This window comes from Streptopelia decaocto, assembly GCF_964273445.1.
Source record: "Streptopelia decaocto genome assembly, chromosome: 1".
Lineage (NCBI taxonomy): Eukaryota > Metazoa > Chordata > Aves > Columbiformes > Columbidae > Streptopelia > Streptopelia decaocto.
This window is the reverse complement of record NC_138663.1, coordinates 42878840-42899642: the sequence shown is the minus strand read 5'-3', so window position 1 is coordinate 42899642 and position 20803 is coordinate 42878840. Positions and strand designations below refer to the sequence as shown.

Here is a 20803-nt window from a genome sequence, read left to right as displayed (position 1 = left end):
TGATTTTGAGGCTTATCACACGCCCCTTGTTGCCAGATAGCGGCATCTCCCCAGAAGAGCGGGGGGGGCAGTGACGGCTGTGACCACCCCCCGCATAACCATAGAGGAGCCTCCACGCGGGCGAGAAAAGGAGGCGGAATCATAGAGTTGGAGCCGGCGCGCTGGAGATTCTACTTCCGGAGCGCCGTTCGGCAGTCGCGCCTTACGGCAGCGCGCCACTCGGTTCAAGATGGCGGTGGGGCCGCGGCGGGGAGCGCGGGCCTCGTAGAGGCCGCTCGGCGGGAGGAGCCGGGACGGCCCGGCCGGGCGGAGGGTGAGAGCAGCGCGGCGGGACCGGGCTGGGAGGAGAGGAGGAGAGGGCAGTTTGCACCGCCGCCTGTTCTTCTTCCCTCCGCCGAGGGAGGAGGGGAGGCTTTTGGGTGCCTCATGGGAGACCTTCTGCATCGCTCCCCAGTGGCCAAAAAATATCATAAATTTAGATTTTAGTTCCCACTCCCATTTCTCCTTCGGTTGTATAATTGAAGCTCTTTGCTTTGTGTCCTAAAAGGATTTGGAATCGAGGTTTCAGGAGTTTACTCTTTTTTTCCCCTTAAAATAGTAGAAATCTGGGAAACGTGGGGTGCAAATGTAACTCCTGCTTCTGACTGGTGAGCGTCCCACCTAAGGAAATGATGGTGTCTTGCAAAAGTAAAAAATAAATTGGTGTAATATTATGTTGTTAATCAGAAATCATGAGGTGGTTTTGCAGGCAGCAGGACAGTTGTGAGCATAACCTGGTAGCAGGACCCGTGGGCAGAGCTCTCTCGTTTTTTACTAGTTAGCGCATTGAATGTGGGCAGTCATAGAAGCTTGGAACCCTTTCTGTGAGGCCTTGAAGCACTAAGCGAGATGCTGTGCTTAAACTTCTTTTTAAGGGGTAGGGGGACGGATATCATTTAGTGGTTTGAAAGGGGCATTTTCTGTAATTAGGAAAGAAAGATGCACATGATGACTGTATTGAGTCTGCAGAGAATTTCAGAGTGAACTCGTGAATCCTTTCATTCTGGTTGCAATCTATTTGGATGAGTGTGGTGACTACAAATCTGTACCCCATCAGCTCCCAAGTTTCAGAGGGTGTTTTAGATTCTGGGATTGAATCCATTGTGTGGTTATTTTTTTTTCGTCCCCCTCCCTGCAGCCTCTCATGGTGTTTTGACAGGCAAGTTGGGGCAGAGGTGGGAGGAGATTAGATCTGTGAGAGAGGCAATAGCCCTGGCTATAGTTTGGACACTTCGGTAGTCTGTAAGTTGTTTCCCAAATAACCTTTTCTTCTCTGGTCATCATAACACAGCTTGAAATAACACTGATGGAGGTAGAGAGCATAAGGATGGGTATAGCAGTGGCCTATGGGGAGGAGAAGACGACACAGATGCGTGTGCAGAACGCTTGCTAATGGGTACAGTGAGTGCAGGGGAAAGAGATCAAGGGCAGCCTAAATGTTTGAGGAGAGGAGGAAATTTGTGGGAACATTTGAAATAGAGAGGAATAGACAGGTAAAAATTTAAGAGCACTTATGAAAGTAAGTGACAAGCTAGAAGAACTCTGGTAGGCTCAGAAAAACAGAATGCGTGTCTCTTCCTCCCCTGCGCCCTGCTGTAGTATAAGCAAAATCTTCTTGTTTTGAATCTTGGGGTGAATAATGAACTAGTTGATTTGTTTAAAGTGGGTACATAGTAAAGTAGTAGTAAGTAGGCACTTAAATAGTAGTACTTAGTTAAAGTAGGGTGATGATGTAGATGTCTGAGGACCACACAAGTATTTGAGGTTTTTGACGGAGCAAGCTGCTGATATAGAGAGGAGGAATAAGCATACTCAAGGTGCTCATGCATAGGACCTGAAACTATGTCATCTTTTCCAGGTCTCTCCCTCTTTTTAATTTTTGTTTTGAGGCGGAAGGAAAGAAGTCAAAATGGGGCGGAGATCTACATCATCCACCAAGAGTGGGAAGTTCATGAATCCCACGGATCAGGCCCGTAAGTAATTGTAAAGCTAAGCAGATGGGAATGGGGGTTACAGGGAAGCAGATTAAAAGCTTTCTCTGAAGATAAAATCCTCACTTGTGGGGAAACTCAGTTCTGATTCACCCTGAAAAGTATTATCTCAGGTTTGGCTGGTGTAAAAACTTCCTGAGAAGGCTACTTGCTTTCATGCTGCTGCTTCTCTTCAGTATTTACCTCTTGTTTTTTACTGTAGGTACCAGTGTTCACGGGTCTTTGTACTTAGCTGTTGGCTAGACTGCAAATTCATCTGTCTGAGGCTGGAATATGAGGAACATGTCGAATTTTGCAAGTGGTCTAGTTAGATGAGGGAGTCTTCTAACTGTGTTCTTTCTATTGGTAACATGCCAAATGTTATCAGTGCAAAGCAGATAAGGGAAATCCAGACTTCCATTGTGAATATGCTTTATTTCAGATGTGTGTTCAAAGCCTGCATATTTTTAGAGTGTGCTGTTTGTTGTTGGATCTATTTCAGCTTCAGTGCAGAAATCCTTCCATGACTGCACATATCAGTATGACTTTTGCTGCCTGTTGTTCCTTTCTATATAGAAACACTTCTGCCTCTGGAGATATGAATACTACTGTATCTCCTTTTCTTTCTGTGTGATACACATGAAATAGAAATCTACTTCATGCTGTCTTTCACTGGGAAGACAAGTTTAAATGTTACAGTCTTTGCAAACAGTGAACTGTTGAGAAACAGCACTAATCTTGATGAAGGAAAGGTTCTTCATGAATTTGACCGTCTCTTTCAAGTTATTTTCTCTTTCTCTCACCTCTCTAGGGAAGGAAGCTCGGAAAAGGGAGCTGAAGAAGGTAAATAAAGAGATCAGGAATGTTTACTTGGCGTTCCCCGCACTATGTATCATATTTGTGATTGTAATGGGCCACAGCCAATGAACAGACTACAGATATTTTGGTTAATATCCTGAGATTCACTTTGGAAAAGACTGTCCAAACAAGTATTTCAGGAAAACACAGACAGAATTTTTTTTTTTGTTGAGCAACCCTATCTCATAATCTGGTATTTTTTAACTTGTGACAATTGCAGCTTTTTGAAACATTATTGTAAGTACTTGGGAATTTAAAAAAAAAAAACACCCCACCCTTCCCCCCAAACAAACAAACAAGCAAGCATAAAACTGAAACAAACAAGCAAATAACAAAAATACCCAAACCAAACAAACCATAAATGAACGACCCAAAACTCAAATACATTTTAGCATGTTTTGCTATATACCTTTTGTCAGTTGGTTTATCTTGTTGATTATATGTTTTAATTGGAGTGAACAAATTATAGAAGCATTTGTAAATAGCAAGATAGTGGAATGAAAATTCCCAGAAGTCTTAATTACTGTTGCTGCTGCTGCGTGCCACGGTTAATATTTGCGGGGCATTTTGAAGAATTTTTTTTTTCTGCAGACTGAGAATATTGAGAGGGGGTGTATTTGGTACAAAGGTTCTGTCTCTTTCTCCTGTGACACTTTTCTGACCTCCTTGATCTCTGGTTGTCTTAGAACAAAAAGCAACGAATGATGGTACGAGCAGCTGTATTAAAGATGAAAGATCCAAAGCAGATTATCCGGGACATGGAAAAATTGGATGAGATGGGTAAGTGAGAGTTACCAGGTGTTGGACTTTGACAGTGGTTTATGTAGACGCATAACACAGTATTAAGGGATGACTGGGAGATTAAAATAGAGTAACCTTTTGTTTTTCCTGTTAGAAGGGGAGATTCTATGAATAATTGGGGGTTGATTATGATTGATGTGCTATCAAATAGTACTCTCTTTTTGTCAAGAAGATGGCTGCTATGAAGACTTAGTAGTGTGTGCGATAATGACTTGGAGTTGAAGGAGGTGATTGTCGTAAGGCTGAAGACTTCCTGGAAATAGGGATTGGAAGTTGTCTGCTTTGAAGTTGTTTCATTCCTCACAGTTGTGGACTGGAGTAACTTAAGAATTTTGGGGTTGTTTTTTGCTGTCTTGGATTAGAATTTAACCCAGTACAGCAGCCACAACTTAATGAAAAAGTGCTAAAGGATAAACGCAAAAAGCTCCGTGAAACTTTTGAGCGCATCTTGCGGCTCTATGAGAAGGAGAATCCTGACATCTATAAAGAACTGCGCAAGCTGGAAGTGGAGTACGAGCAGAAGAGATCACAACTCAGCCAGTATTTTGATGCTGTCAAGGTAATGCTTGCTGTAGTTCAGGCTTGTATCTGTGGTAGTGTATACTCTTTGTCTGCGCATTAGGTTTGACAATTATGTAGGAAGGGAACTTTATAAGACACCCATTATGTGCCCCATATTAAGTACTTATATTAATTTTCATAGTGTCTCCACTTATAGCATTTCAGTGAGGACAACATGGGGGTTGTCAAGTCTGCATTTGTCTCCAATATACTGTTTTCATTCAACAAGAACTTACAGGGGAAAGGGAAATCTATGCTGCAGATTGACAATATCAGTATTTGTTTTCTGTTTTAGAGTAAACTTGTGAGTGTGCAGGTGAAATTTCTGTGAATTTCTGCTAAATCTGTTGCTGGAAATAATGAGAATCCTTTGGCATTCCTTTAAAGAGCTTTGTTTGACATTCTTCCCTACCATACTGAAGAACATAATGTTGCCCAAGTGCAAGTATCTTCAAGATATGTTTTTCTTTAGAATATGCACCAGGTTGTGATTTGTGCCTTCTGGATGCTTAAAAAAATACAGGCATACTTGTCTGTAGCCCCTTTGCTTTGGAGACTGGAGGTCTAGAAGGAGATGGAAACCTGACTGGGTTTTGACTGAAATGCTAAAGCCTTTCATGGGTGCACTGCATCTGCTTTGTTTTGTATTGAAAGCTTATACTGTTGACTTTTTCCCAAATGTCTCTCATGAAGTGCTGCAAGATAATGTGCCCTAAGAACAGACACCTTTGGCAAGTGATGGCAGGTCCTGTGTGTTCTGTACTTTGAAAGGTAATGAGGTTGTGCAGTAGCTTCTGTGGGAGTAATCCATTCTCTCTTTTTCTTTTCTTTATTTTTTATTTCTTCACCAGAATGCTCAGCATGTTGAAGTGGAAAGTATCCCCTTACCAGATATGCCACATGCTCCCTCCAACATACTCATACAGGACATTCCCCTTCCAGGGGCCCAACCACCTTCTATCCTCAAGAAAACATCAGCCTATGGGTAAGTGGAAAAAGAAACTTGGAGGGAAAGTAAAAAAGGAGCGCTCTTACTTGGGGGGCACGAGGGGCAGAAGCAGAGGTGATATTGTCTAGTGGAAATTGGGAATTCTGTGAGTGAATTATATACTTTCTTTTAACCAAAGCCCTTTTAAATATTTTCCTTCTATTACAGTTTTTTTCTTTAAATTATTTTGAGTAATACACTGTCTTCTAGCATCTGTCTTTCTGCATATGGGTAAAACTTAAAGCCCTGCCACTTTGAACAAAAATTCCCCTTAAATTGCCATATGTGTTCTTTTGTCTTGCTAGTATATCCAGTTTAAGCTCCTGATTTCCTTGTTTGTCAAGTTTCTTTTTCTAGTACTAGTTCATTCTATTTCTTTCTGAATAGCCTTCTGTTTTTACCAACTTTGTGGTTACCTCATTCTGCTTCTGTGGTGGAATTCAATCTTCAGTTGCCTTCTGAAAAGCTTGCTTTTGTCTGACCTTCAGCAATCATGTCTTTGTGTGAGGCTGTAACCTTTTTGGGACAAATCTATATTTTATAAATGTTTGTGTTTCTTTTTAGAAGGCTGCCGTGTAAGCATCAGAGAAGGCTACAGAAGTGCGTGTTTGCTTTCATTTGTGTTTGCTCCTACATTTCTCATTTCCTTTCTTAATTCCAGACCACCAGTTCGGTCCATGCTTCCTCCTCCTGGGCTTGGTGTTCCACGTTTGCCTCCAGGCAGGAAGCCCCCTGGACCTCCTCCAGGGCCACCCCCACCTCAGGTCCTACAGATGTATGGCCGTAAAGTGGGCTTCACTTTGGAGATGGCTCCTCGAAGACGAGAAGAGGAGATTTCTTACGGTTCTGAAGCAGGTAGGGACTTTCCTGTTACTGTCTGGGGTTTTCCTTGACCTCTCTGTTCTGCTCTGGATAGTACTCTCATGAACATAATGTGCCCGAGACAAGTTGTTCTCTGGCTATATGGGTGTTAATACTACCTGAAGGACTCTTCTTGCTCTTCTTGAGTGATTGTACCTCTGAGGTGATTCTACCTGTTGCTTTTTTTTTTTTTTTTTATGTTGCAGAGGTTGGATATTTTTCTGTGTAGACTTAACAAGGCTGAAACACTACATATTATCTCTTAAAAAACAAAACAAAATTAAAAACAAAAATAAAGGGAAAAAAACCTTTATCTGAGAAATCTTCCCTTTAAAACAAAACAAAAATCTCAACAAACCAGCAAAAACTAACAAAACAAAAAAAAACCCAATCCCTCCAAAATCCAAACCAAGTTTGGGTATAGATTTGGTAGGAGAACCTGGGTCCTCTTTTTTAACACAGTTACTGTATCATCCCCAGAAACCTTTTTGAATGGGTAGATCAGCTTTATTGCATACCAGAAAGCACTGAAGTATTTCAATGGTGGGCAATTGCTGAATAGAAGTGAACTAATGAGTTGCAGACAAGATTTACCTTCACTTGTTTGCTGTGCAAATTAACTAGCTGGTTAATAGGAAGTCTTATAAATAGGCTCTCCAAAACATTCTTTAAGCATATGTGCTAAACAGTAAAGGGTTGACAACGTGTCCATGCTGTTGCTAGGGGGATCTTTCCAGCTGTAGACATAGAAAGTATTCTGCCTCTCACACTAGTATATTTGGAGTTTATGCATTTCCTAATACTTTGTTTCCTGCAGGACAGCGAGGGCATGATGATGATATGTCCAGTACCAGTGAAGATGAGGATATGGATCAAGACAAGCATGACGAGAGTAGTGATGACAGTGACAGCGATAGGTCAGATGCAGACAGTGAAGGCGAGGACTTCCTGCATCGTGATAATGACAAGGAGAGGGAAGGTGGTGAAGAAAAGAAATCCGGTATGATGGGAAGTTATAGTTTGGGGGTTGGTTTTTCAAAAGAGAAACACTACTTAACAGAGTTCGTGTCTTATCCTGGCTGAGGCAGGGGGGAAGTAAATTGTTTAGCCAGCTAACTGTTCTAACTAACAGCAGAAGAATTTCTGTAAGTCAATGAATCAGAAGGAATCTATCTAAAAGTGAAGCATCTTTTCAGATGGACCTGTGTTCTTAACAGCTGAGTTAGCTTAATAAGCTTGCAAGCCATTTTTCACCTGGAACATTGAATTGCAAGGTATCCTACAAAAATTAACCCTCAGTGTAAAATATACTCATTCTTCAGTGACTTAAACAACACTTCTAAGAGAACTGAATTTCATACTGCTAATGCTTTTGGATAATATTTTATTTCTTGATTGCTCAGCAGAGACCAATTGATAGTCAACACTGGCTTAGCAAAAGTTCAGATAATCAGTGACATCAATGTTAACTCTTACGTAATGAGCATCATTATCTTCGAATGATACATTATCCATAGCAGGTAGAAGACTTACAGACTGGTTTTTATTATTTTCTTCCCACCTCCTGGCCACCCTTGCCTATGCTTTGGTTTCTTCAGGTCATAGTGTACGGTTTGCAGACATGCCTGCTGGGAAGTCACGAAAAAAGAAAAAGAACATGAAAGAACTGACTCCACTCCAGGCCATGATGTTACGAATGGCAGGTCAGTGAGACAGATATATCAGGTATGCCATTAGGCTTCCAGTTGAAGTTTCTCTGGTAAGCTTACTTTGCAGAGTTTTTCTTTGATGGAGTAGATATTTTATTGTCATAATGTAAGGTCTGCTAGGAGTATCAGCTGTGGTTAGGTGTTTGTCATTTTACCTTTTAAAGTTATTTTCAGTCTAGTAATGTGTGTGTTTCGCAAAGCAGAGTTGAAGTTTTAGTAGCGTTTTACAAGTTTTTTTGATGTACTGGGATTTTTTCCTCTGAATTTTATCTTGCTTAACTTTTAAGCAATTGCTCAAATGAAATGTGAGCCTCTTAGTGCAACAAAAGGTGAGATTGTCTTTGGGCTCAGCCTGTAACCTGTAAGAATTAATGCTCCCTAAAAATGTCCTTTTGCAGAAACAAGTTAACCCATAGAGTGAATATTTTGGGTTTTTTGTTTTAGAAAGACACCTCAGCATCTTTTAGAGGTGCTAGTGTTTCTTGGAGATGGGGATTATGTTTATTTTAGGTCTAAATAAAATCCGTTCTATTTTAATTAAAAAACAGTTTCTCCCCCACACCCTTCAAATGATCGTAGGAAGTTATTTCATGTTCCTTCCCCTCTCCTTTTGCACACCCTTTGCCCTTCTCAAGCTCCCACAAACCGTAGATCAAATAGCTGCAATTTGGATTGGGTAGAAGTTTCAGTTCCCACAGGAACACATAACTCTTGGTAGCAGAGCTATCCAGAACTGTGACTTTTTTGTGTTTTTTTTTTTTTTTTTAATTTTCTGTTTAATAACAAAATGTAGTCAGTTTAATTTCCTTTGAAGTTTATATTTCTTTTTTATTTTGTATGCTTAAGTTTATCTGTGATGTTCACAGATATTACCTGTGGACTGATTTTTGTAAGTATGTCTCCATTTCCAGGTCAGGAAATTCCAGAAGAAGGGAGAGAAGTAGAGGAATATTCAGAAGAAGAGGAGGAGGAGGAAGATGACTCGGAGTCTGAAGAGACATCACAGCAGCAACAGCAGCAACAACAACAACTCAGTGAGGAAGCTCTTGCAGAGACGGGGTCATCTACTGCGACCTCCCAGACACAACAGCAGCAACAGTCTTCACAGTCAGTTCCTTCAACTCAGATACAGGCACCTCCTATGCCTGGGCCACCTCCACTAGGACCACCTCCGGCCCCTCCACTGAGGCCCCCAGGCCCACCCACTGGCCTTCCTCCCGGCCCTCCACCAGGTGAATACTCAATTTGCTTAGATTTGAAGGATGTGGGCTATTGGTACTGCAGACAGTTTATCAGTTTGGGAGTTGTGAAGCTAAAGAACGTGTTGCAGATGAGGTGCAGGAGCTTAGTGTTATACTTGCTGAGACCTGTCTGATCTCTTCTGTGGTCGGTCTGTTGTTGCTGTACTGCACTTTTGAGGCATCAGGCACCTGTAGCTGTAGTCAGCCTGATGGCCATTTGGTCATTGGCAGTGACCGGCAGTGGGGCCAGTGTTGGAGTATGAAGAACGAGAAGGCCTGGTGCCATATGCCTCTCCAGCATGCTGGTGTGTCGTGTTGTCTGTGTTTTGTTTTGTTTGTTTTTGTTTTTGTTTGTTTTTTCTGGTGTTCTTCCCTTCACACCTTGTCCTGAACAAGACATGCTAAAGAGGTTTGGGAGCCACTGCTGAGATATGGGCTTTGGCTTTTTTTTTTAACAAGCTACAGTGCTTCTGCTGTTCCACCACCTGAATGTATTTTAGTCTTGTTAGGGCAGAAAACTATCCTCAGATGAAATAAGTACTAAGTTGAATTTACGACAATATTAGACTGCATGGAGACTATTAGCAATGGGGCTAGTCAATAACTTTTTTTTATAGTGTATGTTGTTTTTGAGGGCAAACACTTGAATTTTTTAATTTAAAGGAAGACAGCAATTTATTTTCTCTAAATTAGCAGGGTTATCATGTAGTTGAACTGGGTAACAGTAACAAGCTGCTTTGTAATTTTAAGAGTGTATAAATCTGTCTCTTGGGTTCTTAACATTGCAAAGGTCAATAGTTGGACTACAGTGAGGAGCAGTATATACTATAATTTTAATGTATTTTATTCTAGATGGGTACATTAACAATGTGATTTTTTTTTTTTCCATTACGAGTGGGGGGAGACCTAAGTTGTTTCCATTGTCTTCCCCACAGTTTTACTTCTGATATCCCCTAGAGGGCGAACCTCAAACCTCAAAACAGCTACTTTCAATAGAGCAAAGCCCTTCAGGCAAGAAGGGCTATCAGATGCCAGAGTGAAAAATTCTTTCACTTGTAGCTGTTTAAATTCTAACCATCTCAGTTCAGTGGCTCTTCTTTACTGTTGTTTCATTACATGGGGAAGAACCCTTTTTACACATGAGAGAACATACTTGACTATTATGAAGAAACTTTTCTCTGAGTCTAAAAACTGCTGCCTATCTTGGAGACTTCTTTTTTTTACAAGACCTGTTTAGTGCGGTGGCTGGTTAGCATTAGAACAGCTTTCAAATTCCTGTTGAAGATTTTTAGTTTTAGGTGATGGAATAGTTTTGGGTTTTCTTAGCTGTGAACTAAATTTCTCATCATTTGTGTGCATGCTTTTAGGAGCTCCTCCATTCCTGAGACCTCCTGGTTTACCAGGACTGCGTGGGCCTTTACCTCGACTTCTGCCACCAGGCCCTCCACCTGGGCGACCACCTGGCCCTCCCCCAGGCCCCCCACCAGGTCTGCCCCCAGGTCCTCCTCCACGTGGGCCTCCTCCTCGCCTGCCCCCTCCTGCCCCACCAGGTAAAGTGTTCTGGTTGCCTCAGTGCCAAGATTCTCCCTGCTTGATTTTCCCAGTCTCTGCTTGTGGTGACCAAGACAGGAGGTATAAGCGGTTACTAGCTTGTCTTTGTTCCTGTCAGTGTGGCTGTATTGTGCTGTATCTTTTTCTTTGTAATAACAAATTCCTTACTACTTTGTGTAGTTTGGCAGCAAGAAATTTGTCCTCAAAGAGGGAATTTTAGATTATGTACTCCTGCCGGACTATTCCTGAATAACCCCAGGGTGCTGTAGTGGTGCTCCACTTAATGAGTTGGACATAGGGCCATTTATTTTTTCTGCTTGACCAAACATTTCTGATGACTGAAATTCCAATGGGATAGATCATCAAGAAACTGTTTTCAGATTATAACTTCAAAATTGAAAGGGAGCAATACAGAGGCACATGTAGCTTTCAAAGTCTGAGGATCAGCAGCATTTTCAACCCAGAATTTGGTGCAAGGTTCAAAACTTTTTCTTTTTTTTTTTTCCTCCAAAGACAGTGCTACTGTATCTTGTTGGGTTTGTTTTTCCTTCTTGGCTTTCTGAGCCTGTGCATCTTTTTTGATCGAAGATTTTAAGACTCCCAGGTGTGGAGTCAGCTCATGCTTGCTTTTCTTCTCACAGGTATCCCTCCTCCTCGCCCAGGCATGTTACGGCCACCTCTGGTGCCTCCATTAGGACCTGCCCCACCTGGCCTCTTCCCACCAGCTCCTATTCCAAATCCCGGGGTACTGAGTGCCCCACCCAGTTTGATTCAGCGCCCCAAGGCGGATGACACCAGTGCGGCCACCATTGAGAAGAAAGCTACGGCCACGATCAGTGCCAAGCCGCAGATCACTAACCCCAAGGCAGAGATCACTCGCTTTGTGCCCACTGCCTTGCGAGTGCGCCGGGAGAATAAAGGGGCTTCTGCTGCCTCCCTGAGAAAACAGGATGATGAGCCTGCTCTCCCATTAACCAAAGCTGCCCCTAAGGCTGGATCATCTGCCCCTATCTCCGTACAGACAAAGGATGACGTGTATGAAGCTTTCATGAAGGAAATGGAAGGTCTCCTGTGACCTCTCATAGTCCTAGTCAGCTTTCCTGCTCCTCTGAACACAGATCAGACCACCGTGGAGGGCAGAGAAGGAAAAGCCCTCCTGCAAGCAATGAAAGAGCTTGCAGAACAGGGAATTGTTCCCTACCCCCAGGTTAACTTGCCAGTGTGCTCTGAATAGAGACCGCTGCAGATGAGGTTTGGCTGGGGACCTCCTTTCAGAGCTAGCATGTCCACTTGTGGAAGGAAGTTACAGTCGAGAAGGTGACGCTGCTTCCCTTGAGTCCTTCCCCTTCCTTGGAGGGAGATAATGGTGCTCTGGGGAGGGGTATGTGGGAATGGGGGGTGACTGTGCTTTGCCTGAATCTTTGCACATCTGGAATGCTCTGGTGAGGGTAGTGGAGCAGGTTTCTAAGGAGCCAGAAAAGTGTTAGCAGCATTTCATACACATATGGTTGTCCAGTTATTTTCTGTACTGTTCCTTTCTGTAAATATTTTATAATCTGGATTTTTAGTTGCAGTGAGATTATCAATTGTCTTTCTTCCAGGGTAGTCAGGGAGGTAATTTGTTGCGTATATTGTACACTGGAATTTTGCATCCTGTCCCCTTTATGGTCATCTTAATGGCTTTTCATCGGCAGGGGAAACTTCATTTTGTCTTGTGAAAGACAATAAACGTTCAGTGTATCAAAATACTGGTTTCCTTGTGATTTGTCCAAAACTAGCCTGTGGATGGAAAGGGGGGAGGTTCTTTGGCCTTGGGGGAAGAGACAGGCATTCTGAACCTCAGAAAGGAAAAGCAATAGCTACATTATAAATAATACGTTCTTCTAAACTAAAATTCAGCTAAAAGTCTGATTTCAAATTCTATAACTTAATGCCTTTAAGGTGCAAATACTTTTGAAACTTTGACATTTCCATCTTTAAAAATAATTATTTTTCTATTTGGGCAGAAGTATTCCTTTAGCTTCATTTACTATGCTGACAGCCAAATATACCAATAACACTTACCACATGCAAGAAGCAGATCTTTATTCTCATTTGAAACGAACTACAGAATCTCCTGGAATCTCATAGGCAAATCAGTTTTAAGACCAGTGAGATCAGTTGTGTTGGTAATGTCTCTCCCAAATGAGCTGCTCCTTCAGAGAGAGAAAAAATATTTCAAAAATGCAAAGTTTTGTCTGGAACGCTGAATTTGAGCACAGGGCCTAATATTAGTAGTTAGCTATTTATGTAGGTGTCTTCATCCTGCTAAAAAAAAGGAAGAAAGTGTGAGTTAGTGTTTTAAGTATACAATATAGTGTGAAAGATTGAGAAAACCTTTCATTATCCTTGTTGAAGAGCTGGTGGTTTCTTAGTGATTAAGAGTGAAACCTTCTAAAAATATATCAATTTCTAGGTGAATATATCCAGACTTGTGGGTTTCTAGTTTTTTAATAAAGAAAATTTGTTAAGCTGCTAGACTAGTAGATACCTCGAACAATACCTTTTAGGTGGCTATAAGTGTCGCACTTAGCAGAATACTCAGTGTTTTGAGGTTGAATCTGTTTTAAGGAGACAGAATTATCAGCTACCGAAACTTGGAAACTTTCACAGAATCACAGAACATTAGGGATTGAAAGGGACCTCAAAAGATCATCTAGTCCAATCCCCCCCTGCCGGAACAGGGGGATTTTGTTTTCATGAATTCTGGGCACAAATAGGTTTGTACAACAGTTCTTTTCCTCGTTCAGCAGTTGATTGCAGTTGTGTTGGTAGTATCTTAAATACACATACATGTATTTAAGTTATATTTATGGAATATATTCTGTATTTCAGCTTTTAAAAAAATGCATTTTGTTCTTATTCTTTGATAAGTGAAATGTGTGAATGGTGATTTTTTTGGGGGGGGAATGGGGGTCATTTTGGGACCTCTGACTCTCAGTTTAGTAATAGTATTGACCCTCCCAGGAAGCAGCCTGAGGAGAACAACTGTGGTGTGGGATCAGGACCTCTCTCCCATTCAAGGTCATTCAAAGTCAAGAAAATCTCCCTGACAGCCCTGTGGTTACATTAGTAACCTGCAGCAGTCAGTTGATTAATTCTGTTCCTCCACTTAAACTTGGATTTTTTTGGATTTTTTGTTTGTTTTTTTTTGTTTTGTTTTGTGTTTCTTTGGCTGTATTCTCACACAGGGTGGACCACCTTTTTTTCTTTTTGGGACAGAGCAAACATTCACCTGTTGCTGTATCCATTTGTCTTCAGACAGAGGCAAAAGGATTTGAATTTGCTAGGTGTTCAAATGGACACAAAAAGCTAAGTTTCATTCACAAGGAAAGTGTATAATAACAGATAACTTCCTCACCCTTCCTGGGGAGCAAGGGGGTTGTAAAAGAGGTAGGTAATTTCCTACAATCGATAGACCTCTAAAATGGCTTGGGGAAAGGTGTGGGGGTGGGGAAGAGATGTGGGGCTGAGGCGGGGAGAGAATTCCCCTGAGCTGGACTCTGAGGGCACAGGGAAGAGTTGGATTTGACAATGCAAATCATCCAGGAGTCACAAGAAGGTGTTTTTTCTGGGAAGAGTCCAAGGCTAGGGTGCCTGCTCCCTCTTGTGTGGCTCATACAGTAGGATTCTCACATTCTGTTGTGGTTTTGTTTTCAGACAAACGTGAGGTTGGGAGCTGTATGACTAGCTGGGACTGTATGTGTAGAAACTGGCTGTGCTTGGGGCTGATATTTCATCTGATTGAGTACAATTATGGTTTGTCTTCAGCTAAATTAATATGGGGGTTATTTTTCCTTCCTTGCCTTTGCCACAGTTCTAGGATGTAAGTTCTTCCTGTCACTTTGATAAAAGCAATGGGATCTGTGAATGCTCTGACTTCAATCTATGCACTTGGTTAATCACCTAGTTCTTCACAAACTACATGAATGACGAGCCAAGGCAGAAACATCAAATCCAGCTCTGAGGATTGCTGACCATCTTTTATCTCGCAGCATCAGAAACGATTGTAAAGCAATTTGACTGCTAAACTGACAATGCACGCATCAGCTAGATAATGTTTTCAGTTTATTAATGTATTATCTTTGGCCTGTGGTAATGACTCTGAGTGGAATCCTTAAAAAAGAGCAGATCAATATAACTTGCTTTGGCTGAACATCCATCAAATTATGTAAGGTTTTGTGCATAAACTTCTATTAAGATAAAATAGGAAAATCCTCCCCTGTGTCTCTACTGTGTCTCGGTACCCAGTCAAAAAGGGTTTAAATAAGAAAGTGTGTCAAATAGATACATGTGTATATATCACATGATTTGTTGAAGGAGAGTTGAATCAACGCTTAGTATTTGAATAGAAATTGCCCTGTTAAAAGGGAGAAAAGAACACAATAGAAAGCTTGTGGCATATTCAAGAACAGTATTTCAACAGAGCTCATGGAAACAATTATGTACTTACCTTATGATGGCACTGGTCATGGACACAGTCCTATAATGCCATCTTCTCTACAACTCCAGATGTTCCCAGGTTTGGACAATTGGTGACATAAACCCAGGCTCATTTGTTCTCGTATTGTGGTTATACAGATACTTGGGATTCTTCTCTGTAACACCACTTCCATCTTGTGGTCTTGCTTTTCATCTGTGGCTGAGTGTTCACAGGAGAAGAAATGATCATGGGGAGGAAAATGGCTGAGAAGGAACTGAGGCATAGATAAGTAGTGTGGTTTACCCTATGTATCAGTGAAAATTAGCAATGGCATTTCATAGAAAGGCAGAATGATTCTGAGATTAATTTTGGATCACAGAATCACAGAATGTTAGGGATTGGAAGGGACCTTGAAAGATCATCTAGTCCAATCCCCCTGCTGGAGCAGGAACATCCAGATGAGGTTACACAGGAAGGCATCCAGGCAGGTCTTGAATGTCTCCAGAGTAGGACAGTCCACAACCTCCCTGGGCAGCCTGTTCCAGTGCTCTGTCACCCACACTGAGAAGTTTCTTCTCAAATTTAAGTGAATTGCACCACTAAGGAAAGATACTTTCTAAAGGTTACTGAACCTTCAGAACAGGGACCTCATCTTGGTTGCCCAAACATAAGTTGTGGCTGTACTTTCTATGTGCTATGGAGATTTTTTTTTTAATTAAATTTGGCCTTGTTTGTAATCCTTCTGCCACGACTGGCATACTTGGAACAGTTTAGATCAGAATTCCTACTAGTTTACCCTCTGGAAAGAAGGATGAATTTCTCTGCTCTCTGACTTGTAGAATTTAGATGAAATGTCTTCTTTTGGGGTGTTTTGTTTGGGATGTTTTGGCAGGTTATCATGGATGGCCTCGTGTGAGTCATGGCTTAGTCTTTTCCTGAAATATGACAATGTTAGTATCCAAGATAAGCAGCGGAGTCTGGTACCCACTCTACTCACTTCACTATAATTTTATTATATCCCTGTCATAGGATCTGGGGTGCATGCATAAGAACCACAAGTTAGAGTACAGAAGCATCAAGGAATGAAGATGGGGGGAAAATCATGCAGAACTAGAATTTATGGAAATGAGAGCAAAAGTCAAAATTGTGGGGAAAATAGAGGAAGAGCCTGCTGTAAAACACTGTGGTAGCAGAGGATATAGCTAATTCCAGGGTGCAGGCTCTTTCAGTAATTTAAACAGAAATAGTGTCTGCCTTCGCTAGAAATGCATAGAAGAAAGTGAAAAAGCTGTTACGGAATAAAGAGATAATTAGAACAAAGGAAGAAAAATGACGAAGAATCTCTCTGTAAGATGGACCCAGATAATTCCAAACATCCTGACTCTTGATAAAGTTAAATCAGCTTATCAGTACAGTGAGTCTCTAGTCTGAATAAAAGCACCAAAGGCTGATTTCTAATGCTCTGCAGAACAGCCTTGCAAATAATACCATGTTAGTCTGAGTAGCACTTGAGTGATTTTTCTGCAGAATCAGAAAAATTTCCCATGTTACACGTTCCTGTCTGATTTTTACACACATTGGGTTGCAAATATTCTTACCAAAGCTAATGTTTCTACTCTCTGATCTATTTTTAAAGCAATCTCGTAGTAGAGTTTTTGAAGTTCTAAATGCAGGATGATTCTAAAACGTCAGCGATGGCACAAGCAGACGTTCCCCCCTTGTCCCTGGCAGGCAGCTGAGCGCGTCTGCTCCCCTCAGGCAGGCGGGGACACGTTTCCCTACCAAACGCCCTCTGGAGCACGTCCCGGGGCGCAGCGGCGGCACGGACCAGAGCCGAAGGGACAGGTTGGACCCCGCCCAGGGGTGGTCGCTGCCCCCGCGCCGGGAGCGCCCGGCCCGTCCCTTTCCTCCCCCGCGGCCGGCAGGCGGGGCGGCGGGACGGGGAGGGCCAGCAGCCTGCTCTCCCATTGGGTGGATTTGGATCCGCAGCGCTATTGGCCGGAGCGAGAGAGAGCGTGCTACAACCAATCAAAAAGCAGGCCGGGGCGCGCGGGGAAGCTATAAAAGGGACAGGACGGGGGGCGCGGTGACGCGTGGTTCACGTCAGTTTGAGCGGCGGTAGCGGAAGAGCGTTGGTGGTGATGTCCGGCCGCGGGAAGCAGGGCGGGAAGGCGCGGGCCAAGGCCAAGTCGCGCTCGTCGCGGGCCGGGCTGCAGTTCCCCGTGGGCCGTGTCCACCGGCTGCTGCGCAAGGGCAACTACGCGGAGCGGGTGGGCGCCGGCGCCCCGGTGTACCTGGCGGCCGTGCTGGAGTACCTGACGGCCGAGATCCTGGAGCTGGCGGGCAACGCGGCCCGCGACAACAAGAAGACGCGCATCATCCCCCGCCACCTGCAGCTGGCCATCCGCAACGACGAGGAGCTCAACAAGCTGCTGGGCAAGGTGACCATCGCGCAGGGCGGGGTGCTGCCCAACATCCAGGCCGTGCTGCTGCCCAAGAAGACTGATAGTCACAAGGCAAAAAGCAAGTAAAACGTGGGGAGTATTTTTCTCTCGAAAGTAACCCAAAGGCTCTTTTTAGAGCCACCCACTTCATCATAAAAGGAGCTGTAGATCATATGAAAACACAAGCAAAACTGACCAAAACACACCAAAAACATGTAACATCAAAATCCACAAAAACTCCCCAAACTCAAAACTATTGTCTTCGCTGTTATAATGCCTATGTGTTTAGTATTAACAAAAATGCAAAATAAACCTGATTGTTGGTAAGTAGATACTGAAAATCAGGTTTAAGTGAAGGAAATAATTTTGCCCTGGTAGGGGTCAGAGTAGCCTCCACAGGCCTCTCCCTGCATCGGCTTAGCCCTGTGTGAAGTTGAGGTAACTGACTGATCTCTTTAAAAGTGACTGTGCCCCGCTCTGAACCGTTTGACCTTCAGACTTTGTCCTTTTTTTCATAACAGTAGGCATTCTGAATGATTGATTATTTTTTAATACATTTTTCTTCATGGCTTTGAGCTGCTGTGCCCATTTTCTGCCTGAAAGTGAATTAGTTTGAGAGGAACTGGTCTCCACTGAGGCAAATTAAAGGCCAGTTGCCAGTTCTGATTTTACCTTAGATATAGTGCTGTACATTACCATAAAGAAGGTGAAGTATAAACACACAAAGAAATGTTATAGTTCAATAAACACATTTTAATAATTACCCATTTGAAAACAAAGTATTTGAATCATAAGATTGTGCAAAATTTTAATTACTGCCAGTTACAATAGCAAGCGGTAACAGTTTACAGGCTGTCGGTAAAACAAAAGCTTGTGGGCAATAGTGAAAAATATGAGAGAATACATATCTTAGTTCTCTGTACTCATAAAAGTAAAATACACTTATTTTTAACTTGTTTAACTGTGGTACTTTTAAAGTGCAGATGAACACTTTTCCCCCCTTGCTAGCAGCCAGCCATTTTAGAGTAATAGATGTATCAGCTGGATATATAATTTTTAATATTACTTCAAATCAGTCACTGGACAGTAAAAAAGAAAAGAAAAAAGAATATTTTACAATCTGCTGTGAAAGGGGAGCCCTAACTGATAACTTGAGGGAGTTTAATTGTGTCAAGTATGGAAAATCCTCTGCAGCAATGTCTCCTCAGATGACTCAGATTTTCACCAATCAAACTGTATCAAAATAAAAACACGGCTGGTTTACAAAGCATAAAGGGCATTGATTATAACTATTAACAAAAAATGTCCATGTTAACTTCTTAGGCCACCTAATTTATTAAGAAAATAAATATTTCTGTAGCAGAGCACTAGGGAACCATGTCTGCATTGTGCACAGGGAGCAACACAGTACAAAGTGCCACCCTGTAAAAAGTCATCTCCTTCTGGGGCACAAACAGCCCTTCACAGGATTTTAATCTGCTTCTTGCCTTGTTGCCTAATGCACTAATTTAATTTCTTTTAATTATTTTGAAAGAGGTAAAGGATTTTGGACAAAGAAGCTAATTTCTAATCCATATTCAGTGCTCGAGATGAGCCTGTGTTACTTCCTCCTCTTTGAAATCAATTTGCGATTAAAGTATCGATTCAAATCCCTGATTTTCAGTGCAGGTTAAGAGAAGACCCTTTAAAGAATAATAATTAATTACTTTGGGGTTTTAGTTGCCTACGTCGCGGATTTTATTTAGAAGGAAAAACAAAAGTTTCTGTCTCCCGAGGTCTGTCCAGGTCCAGGACTCAGGGTTTATCGCCTCTTTTTTAACTCACCCTTTGCATCTTCGAAGGGAAACTTTGCCGAGGGGAACAACAGTCTTTCCTTTCCACGCCGCTGCGAACTGGGGGTGAGTTAGTGGCAGGAATTCTGATAAAAACCGGCTTTTTTCACCCCTAAGAAACACAAAATGAACGGGCAGAAGGGACCTTTCTGCCGTGCAGCGGGGCGGGCGCTGCAACGCACCAATCACCGCGCGGCTCCTCTCTATAAATACGAGGCCGCTGACTTGCTCCAGGCCCAGTGGTTTTCCCTGATTCGTGGACGACGTCTGACACTATGTCGGAGACCGCGCCTGTTGCCGCTCCCGCTGTCTCTGCTCCCGGCGCCAAGGCCGCCGCCAAGAAGCCGAAGAAAGCAGCGGGTGGCTCCAAAGCCCGCAAGCCCGCGGGCCCCAGCGTCACCGAGCTGATCACCAAGGCCGTGTCCGCCTCCAAGGAGCGCAAGGGGCTCTCGCTCGCCGCGCTCAAGAAGGCGCTGGCCGCCGGCGGCTACGATGTGGAGAAGAACAACAGCCGCATCAAGCTGGGGCTCAAGAGTCTCGTCAGCAAGGGCACTCTGGTGCAGACCAAGGGCACCGGCGCTTCCGGGTCTTTCAAACTGAACAAGAAGCCGGGCGAGACAAAAGAGAAGGTAACAAAAAAGAAGCCGGCAGCCAAGCCTAAGAAGCCAGCGGCCAAGAAGCCTGCCAGCGCTGCTAAGAAGCCCAAGAAGGCGGCGGCGGTAAAGAAGAGCCCTAAGAAAGCCAAGAAACCGGCGGCTACCGCGGCCAAGAAAGCTGCCAAAAGCCCTAAAAAAGCTGCCAAGGCTGGTCGACCCAAGAAAGCAGTGAAGAGCCCAGCCAAGGCAAAGGCGGTGAAGCCCAAAGCAGCCAAGCCCAAGGCAGCCAAGCCCAAAGCGGCAAAGGCGAAGAAGGCAGCGCCTAAAAAGAAGTAAAACGACTGGGAAACTAGTTTGCTCATTTAAATAAACCCAAAGGCTCTTTTAAGAGCCACCCACTTAATCTTAAAAAGAGCTGAAACACTGGGGTAGTTGCAACAGCACAATATTTTTGAAAAAGGGTTTGGTGGGAATGCATGCGAAAGAAAGCTACCGGTTTTAAGCTTGCGTGTTCAGTCTGCAAGGGGAATGCCGGAATCTTTAAAGAGGAGTCGTGTTCCTCCCGTGCCGTGCGGGAGCGGTGCGAGAGCAGCGGCGCTTTCCCCGCCCCCTCTTAATTGACGGGCGCAGCCGAGAGCGGCAGCGCCGGCCCCGCAGAGCAGCGAATGCCCCTTGGCTGCGGTGCTTGGGGGGCGGTTTAAAAGTGCCGCGCTGGGTTCGGATTGGCTGGTTCCGCCCGCCAGGCCCCGCCCCTTAGGGCGCTGACCCCACCCCGCATCCCCCACCCGCGGCTGTTCCTGGTGCCGTCCCCCGTAGCTAGAGGGAGCGCCGCTCGCTCCGGGGCCGGGGTAGCCGGGGCGAAGGGGGATTCCGTGGCTCTGCTTCTGCCC

General features: G+C 43.5%; 3 protein-coding genes across 3 annotated transcripts; all 3 read left to right on the top strand.

Moving 5' to 3' along the window:
• Positions 1-185: 185 nt before the first annotated feature.
• WBP11 (WW domain binding protein 11) lies at positions 186-12325 on the top strand. The gene is made up of 12 exons (XM_082059965.1): positions 186-313; positions 1898-2012; positions 2821-2852; positions 3554-3647; positions 4031-4227; positions 5081-5214; positions 5879-6072; positions 6896-7078; positions 7677-7781; positions 8699-9019; positions 10396-10578; positions 11221-12325. Exons 2-12 carry the CDS (start codon positions 1949-1951, stop codon positions 11652-11654), a joined length of 1941 nt encoding a protein of 646 aa, XP_081916091.1. The 5' UTR covers positions 186-313; positions 1898-1948; the 3' UTR covers positions 11655-12325.
• Positions 12326-17145: 4820 nt separating this feature from the next.
• Positions 17146-17627, top strand: LOC309446727 (histone H2A). The gene has a single exon (XM_082066723.1). The coding sequence runs from the start codon at positions 17183-17185 to the stop codon at positions 17570-17572; it is 390 nt and encodes a 129-aa protein (XP_081922849.1). The 5' UTR covers positions 17146-17182; the 3' UTR covers positions 17573-17627.
• Positions 17628-19532: 1905 nt separating this feature from the next.
• On the top strand, positions 19533-20325 carry LOC309435244 (histone H1.01-like). Its single transcript, XM_082043283.1, has one exon. The coding sequence runs from the start codon at positions 19593-19595 to the stop codon at positions 20247-20249; it is 657 nt and encodes a 218-aa protein (XP_081899409.1). The 5' UTR covers positions 19533-19592; the 3' UTR covers positions 20250-20325.
• The last annotated feature ends 478 nt before the right edge of the window (positions 20326-20803 follow it).